The 7,289-nt window shown below is 43.2% G+C and overlaps 1 protein-coding gene across 1 annotated transcript; it reads left to right on the top strand.

The window, feature by feature from the left end:
* The first annotated feature begins 6,085 nt into the window (after positions 1 to 6,085).
* Mas1 (MAS1 proto-oncogene, G protein-coupled receptor) lies at positions 6,086 to 7,063 on the top strand. The gene has a single exon (XM_004639439.1). It carries the CDS (start codon positions 6,086 to 6,088, stop codon positions 7,061 to 7,063), a length of 978 nt encoding a protein of 325 aa, XP_004639496.1.
* Positions 7,064 to 7,289: the final 226 nt, after the last annotated feature.

Here is a 7,289-nt window from a genome sequence, read left to right as displayed (position 1 = left end):
ACAAATTGTGCTACTGTAAACATGGGTGCACATATATCACTGTGGTATGATGTTTTCCGTTCTTTTAGGAAAATACTCAGAAGAGGAACAAGTGGGTTGAATGGGACTTCTAATCCTTGTTATTTTGAGGACTCTTCACACTGCTTTCCATAGTAGTTGTACCAGTCTACATCCCCACCAATAGTGGAGAAGGGTTCCTTTTTTCCTGCAGCCCTTCCAGCATTTGATATTAGTTGATTTCTTTAGGGTAGCCATTCTTTCTGGAATAAGGTGGTATCTTTGTTGTTTTTATTTGCATTTCTTGAATGACCAGTGCTGTGGAGCATTTTTTGTGTATTTTTTTTGCCATTTGTATTTTTTCCTCTGAGAAGTCTGTGCTCATCTCAGATGCCCATTTTTAGATTGGGTCTTTGAATTTTTGGGGCTTGACTTTTTTTAGTTCTTTGTATATTCTACATGAATTTTTTTTTGTCTGAGTGACCATTGATTAAGATTTTTTGGGGGGCTGGGGAGATGGCTCAGTGGAATAAGTGATTCCCTGGCAAGCGCAAGGGCCTGAGTTCAATCCTTGGTTCCGCAAAAAAAAAAAAAAAAAAAAAAGATTTTTTTCAATTTGTGGATTTTCTTTTCACTCTGTATGTAATTTCTTTTGACATGCAAAAACTTCTCAATAAGATGAGATTTCCCCCCTCCAAAAAAATGAGGTTTAAATTTGTTGATTCTTTGAAGTATTTCCCAAGCAGTTTGTTTTTTGTTCATGAACTCTCTGCCTATCCCTATATCTTCAAGATTTCCACCTGCTTTCTTTTCTAGTAGATTTAGATTATCTGTTTTAATTTTAATTTTTAATTTAGTAGATTTTCTGTTTTAATTTTAGATATTTACCTTACTTTTACTTTATTGCATGGTAATAGGCCCAGGTGTAACTTTAGTTTTTGGCATGTGGTAAGTCAGTTTTTCCAGCATCATGTGTTAAAGAGGCTATCATTCTTCTAGTGAACATGTTTGGCCTCTATGTAATGATAAGGTGGCTGAGTGTGTTTGTAGTTGTGTCTGCATCTTCTAATCTGTTCCACTGATCCTCAGGTCTGTTGTGTTTTTTTTTCATCAGTAACATGCTGATTTTATCACAGTGTCTTTGTAGTATAGTTTCAAGTTAGGAATTGCAATGCCTCCTGCCTTGAGTAAGATTGTATTTTCTGGTTCCAAATGAATTTTAGGAATGCTTTCTCTAGATCTGTGAGGCATGTTGATCACATTTTGATAGGTATTGCATTAAATCTGTATAACAACTTTGGGAGTACAGTAGGCCCTTGCTATTTTGCAGACTCACTGTTTTGCAGGTTTTCAAAAAATATTAATCTAAATTATTTATCATGGATTTTTTTGCTGTCTTGTGGGATTTTGCACTAGCGTACAGTGCTGTAATTCTCATCTTCATCACCTTCATTGTCATCAGGACTACACAGCTAATTCACCACATTCACTATTCAAGTTGTAATGGTACCTTCCTTGGTGAGTACCCACATAAAATTTTGTAGTAGCATACAGCATACATATGTTGTTAAATTTATATAGGTCTACAAGTTTAGAAAACAGTTAAGAGTATTAGAAGTGTTTTTAAAAGTATGGGAAAGGTTTATAAGAGTGTGGGGAGGGTTTATAAAGCCTTACAATATATATAAATACTGGCCTGGGGAGATGGCTCAGTAGAATAAGCGCTTGTCTGGCAAGTGCAAGGGCCTGAGTTTAATCCCCGGTTCTGCCAAAAAAGAAAAAAAAAAAAAAGTCAAAATATATATAAATACTAAAGTAAACATAACATCGTTACTTTGCTGATTTTCACTTATCATGGGGGTGTCTGAAATGTAACCTCTGTGATAAGTGAGGGACCACTGTATGGCCATTTTCACAAGGTTGGTTCTTCCTATCTAGGAGCAAAGAATATCTTATATTTTCTGAAATCTTTTTCAATCCCTCTCTCTCTCTTTTAAAGAATATTGTAATTTTCATTGTATAGATCTTTTATTTCCTTTGTTAGATTGATTCCTAGTTCTTTCTTTCTGTCTGTCTGTCTGTCTTTCTTTCTTTCTTTCTATGCTGTTGTGAAGCATTGTTTCTCTAATTAGAGATGACAGCAGTGGAAAAGCCCTTCTGCACCAGTGGGATGCTTGATGAGCCCCCACAGGCCACTTCAAGTCACTATTGGCTTTAAAGACAAAACAGACCAGCCAGCTAGCTCAGTGGATTAAAGTGCCTTCTTAGGCAGACTCAGGGACTGGGTTTGATCCCATCATGCTGTGCTGGCCTCACTCCCAGGGTGTGCTGAGATGGTGATTGAGACTGGGTGTGGTGGGGCGTGCCTGTAATTCCAGTGCTTGGGAGGCTGAAAACAGGAGGATCACTATAAGTCTGATCTGTAGACCCTGTCCTAAACACATAAAAAAATAAATAAATAAAGACAAAACAGGTGGGGACCCTTTCTTTTACCAGTAGCAAAGTTGCAAGTAGAAGGTAACCAAGCATTAGAAAAAAATCCCTACAACATCAGAGGTGATGGTATCCTCAATTCCTCAAATAGGAAGGAACAGTGGAGACAAGACTGGAAACAAGGCTAGGCCCCAGAGTAGGTGGTGGGAGACTAGAGGTAAGCACAGGAGCCTTGGGGCTTAGGGTTTTTTTCAGTTCTCATCGATGCTCACATCTCTGTGTATTAATCTGTGAAATGAGGAACCGGGCAAGGCCAGTCCTCTCCAGACTTTCTTTGTTTCTGAGTAAGAGACTGACTCAGTTTTGCCTTGAAGTCTGGCAACCTGACAACCCATTCTTCAAGTCAGGATCCACGTGGGATTCTGGTGCAGACCGGCGAGCACCAGATATACAGAGTCAAGCCTGCAGGGCTGTGTGTTGCAGGGCTCTGGTTAGCAAGCCTTAGTTTTTTCCCCTTATAGACTGGGAGCAACAGCACCTCCTATATCAGCCTCCCAAGGTGATGGTCAGGCTCAGGAGTTAGGGTGCAAGGGGATGCGTTGGAACCTACAGACCTAAGCATGATACTGTAATGCTCCAACATACTTTTTCCTACCCAGGAAGTGAGGAAGGGAAGGTGCTTCTGTGATGCTGCCAGTGCTGTTTACAGTAACGATGCCACTTCCTCTTCTGCCCTTTGGTACTCTGCTCTGAGCTCAAGTTCCCACTATTGTGTTGGCAGTGACCGCCGACACTGTTGAGATGAGCTGTCCTTGCACCCTCAGCCATCATCGTCAGCTAGACAGGAAGTTGATACATAGATTATAAAACTGATTTGTAGCCAGAAGTTGTGACCCATGCCTGTAATGCCAGCACTCAGGAGGCTGAGGCAGGAGGATTGTTGTGAGTTTGAGACCATCCTGGGCTACACCATGAGCCCAGGGCCAGCCTGATGTGCATGGTGAGACCCTGTCTCAAAAAGACCAAAAAAAAAAAAAAAAAGATTTGCAGGACAGGCAGAGGCCCTGCCCAGAACTGGGTCCGCGTGGATGCAATAAAACACCCGATGGTTCACTCTGCAGTACCCATGTGTCCCCTCATCCTCAGAGCTGTCAAGGACTCAGCTGTGTAGTCCTGATGGGTTTTGGGGGGAGGATCCCAGAGCCAAGACAAAAGTCTTCTGAGCTAGAATGTTTTGTCAGCTAGCAGCAATCAGCCTTCCTTCCCATGCCTCAAGTATCCCTGTCAACCACCTCCAATTAACTTCGGCTGGGTGAATCTGGAAAGCACGGATGCTTCCTCAACAAACTTCTACCAACACCTGGTCTCTGTAGTGCACTCTGATATAATGGGGCATTGTGAATCTTGGCCTTTGCCCTGGGTTCCCGAGGGTTTATGTTCTGTAGTGAGTGAAAAGAGACCCTGTCCCATGGAAGCAGTTTCCTGTGTCCTGTCAGAACAGTGGAGGGAAGTGCCAGTGGGGAGGCACTGGATCCGGACAGTGGAGGCAGCTATCTCCTGAAACCTGAATCATGCAGAGGGGAGATAATCATGCTTTGCGAGCACCAGGACATCCGCTTCTAGTCCAGGCATGGCTGTGCTGACATTCAAGCCCTGTGCTTCCTGGGGTTCTGCTGACTCAATGCTGGAGATGTCTAATGTCATCAGAGCCATGCAGGTGCCACAAAATAGCTACTGAGGTGCTTATTCTGCTTCAGGTGAGCTTATGAGGAGAATGTAGATATCTAGACGTATTTTTACAAATATAGTACAGGTAAATAAAGTAGGGTTTATTGGTAAACTTACAAACATATAATACAATATGTATAGGTATAAAATTTGTATATGCAAAACATAATAGATCTACATTTTATAAATAGAGGGGCTGAGGAGATAGCTCAGCAGCCTAAGTGCCTGCCTGGCAAGCACAAGGACCCTGGTTCAATTCCCAGCACCACATGCCTCGCCGGCCCTGGAACCGAAACCTGGGATCACTGAGTTGACTCCTGAAGCGGGAGTGGTGGTGCATGCCTGCCTGTAATCCCAGCGCTGGGGCAGCTGAGACAGGAAGATCACTATGAGTCTGAGCGGCATAGCAAGACCCGGTACCAAATAAGTAAATAAAAGATTTTTTAAAATAATATTTTATAAATATAAGTATCTAAAACTATTATTGATGAGTTTTTTACTGAGTAATTAGTTCTTACACATAGGAGGTCTGGTCTGCAAAGAATTAAAGTCTAAAAAAAGAAAGGAAATAAAAAGCTGATATATACCGTAATGCAATGTGGGTTATGACTTATATTTGTTTATAGCAGGCAACTGGAGGCTGTGCATGTATCATCTGCAACTGAAAAAGTGAGAAAATCCTTCTGGCGATCTTTGCTTTTCAGCCTCTAGTCTGCAGCATTTTGACCGGGTTGAGGTTTGTGCTGTGCAGTGCGCATCAGTCATTGTCCTGCAGGCTCCAGTGTGCAGCAAGCAGGCGCGAGCGCATCCTGCCGAGGCTCACACTTGGACACGGGGTGCTGGTTTACTCTGTACTCCAAGCCTGTGTAGGTGCCCTGCATTACTGCAGGGACACAGAGTACATAGAAGCATTGCCTTTTGATTGTTCACACTTAAAAAATGTTAGCACACGTCAGACTGGGTGTGGTGGCACACGCTTGTAATCTCAGCATTTGGGAGGCTGAGAACAGGAAGATCACTGTGAGTCCAATCTGTGAAGTGAGACCCTGTGGACCCTGTACTACATACATATAAATGGATCTACTGTCCTGGCCCCATCCCCGGAGCACACTGAGACAGCAATTGAGACTGGGTATGGTGGCGCACACCTGTAATCCCTGTTCCTGGGAGGCTGTAAACAGGTGGATCACTATGAGTCTGATCTAATAATGAGACCCTAAATACCCTGTAGACTCTTCCCTAAAGTACAATCAAAACAGAACAACATAAATACATATAAAAAAATTAGCACAAGTCGAAAGTGAGCTGGCATATAAGTAGTAGCCTCCCAAGTAGTTCTAGCTTCTTGGGAGGCTGAAACAGGAGAGCTGCTTGAATCTAAGAGTTCAAGGCCAATCTAGGCAAAATATTTTTCTAGGTATGCCTCTCATTTGCCCACAGCACATAACACTTTTTTTTTTTTTTAGAAATGACAACAACTTTGCCCAAACATGTATTTTGTCATTGAATTTTAATGCAACCATCTTCCTACCTGGTCCATCAGGCAAGAAGATCAAGGCCCAGAGTATTAAGGAAATTTAAAAAATGAGACTGGAGAAGCACAGGAAGAGCTGGAGATGAATCCAGGGATGCTGGTCCTTCTACTCTGCTGTTTCATTTCTGGAGCTGAGCCACAAGCAAATAATAACACAGAATGAAGGGCTATTGGGGATCTAAAGCGCCATGAAATCAGTTCTATTCTTAGTGAAAGGTCTAATTTTATTTCTAAAAAAGTATGATCTCTTAAGCCTGTAGAAAATAACATGGAGGTTGTGATCCACAGCTGAAAAGTTTCCTTTTATTTGAATTCACCAGTGTTCACAGTGTTGCTTGTTGGTTTGCCTATTTACAGAAAACCTCCTGAAAAGTGCCAGCCCGAGATCTCCGAATGGATGAGTCAAATGTGACAGCTTTCGTCGACCAGGAGTTCCAGAATGCCTCGACCAGCAGAAATTCCTCTGTTGGGAACGCGGCGCCACACATCCCTGTTGTGCACTGGGTCATTATGAGCATCTCCCCGTTGGGCTTTGTGGAGAACGGGATCCTCCTCTGGTTCCTCTGCTTCCGGATGAGAAGAAATCCCTTCACTGTCTACATCACCCACTTGTCCGTTGCTGATATCTCATTACTCTTTTGTATTTTTATTCTGTCTATTGACTATGCTTTAGATTATGAACTCTCTTCCGGCCATTACTACACGATCGTCACACTGTCGGTGACTTTTCTGTTTGGCTACAACACAGGGCTCTACCTGCTGACGGCCATTAGTGTGGAGAGGTGCCTGTCTGTCCTCTACCCCATCTGGTACCGATGCCACCGCCCCAAGCACCAGTCAGCATTTGTCTGTGCCCTCCTGTGGGCTCTTTCCTGCCTGGTGACCACCACGGAGTACATCATGTGCATTGACAGTGAGAAGGACAGCCACTCTCGCGGTGACTGCCGGGCAGTCATCCTCTTTATAGCTGTCCTCAGCTTCCTGGTCTTTACCCCACTCATGCTGGTGTCCAGCACTATCTTGGTGGTGAAGATCCGAAAGAACACATGGACTACGCATTCCTCGAAGCTGTACGTGGTCATCATGGTCAGCATCATCATTTTCCTCATCTTTGCTATGCCCATGAGGCTCCTCTACCTGCTGTACTACGAGGACTGGTCCGCATTTGGGACTCTACATAACGTCTCTCTGCTCTTCTCCACGATTAACAGCAGTGCCAACCCTTTCATTTACTTCTTTGTGGGCAGCAGTAAGAAAAAACGATTCAAGGAGTCCTTAAAAGTAGTTCTGACCAGGGCTTTCAAAGATGAGATGCACCCTAGACGCCAGGATGAGAGCGGCAATACCGTCTCCGTGGAGACTGTTGTCTGAGGACTGCAGAGGCAAATGGTGGGCTGAACGGTGGGACACAGATGACTTCAACTTTGTGCTTGGAATGCAATTCAAGTATTTGAAAATCTCCTTTAATGTATTTCAGAAGGACGTCTATTCCATATGCATGAGATATGAATGAATGATGAGATTTCACTCTTGTCCTGTATCTTCTCAAAAATGCCTAAATGCAAGTCAGACCTGTTATTTCTGTACTTAGCAAAAA

This window comes from Octodon degus, unplaced genomic scaffold (assembly GCF_000260255.1).
Source record: "Octodon degus isolate 3935 unplaced genomic scaffold, OctDeg1.0 scaffold00112, whole genome shotgun sequence".
Taxonomy (NCBI): Eukaryota; Metazoa; Chordata; class Mammalia; order Rodentia; family Octodontidae; genus Octodon; species Octodon degus.
The sequence above is the reverse complement of the archived record's forward strand: the minus strand, read 5'-3'. Positions and strand labels throughout refer to the sequence as shown.

Coding starts and splice junctions, on each gene's coding strand:
- Mas1 (XM_004639439.1), top strand. CDS start 6,086: ATGGATGAGTCAAATGTGACAGCTTTCGTCGACCAGGAGTTCCAGAAT.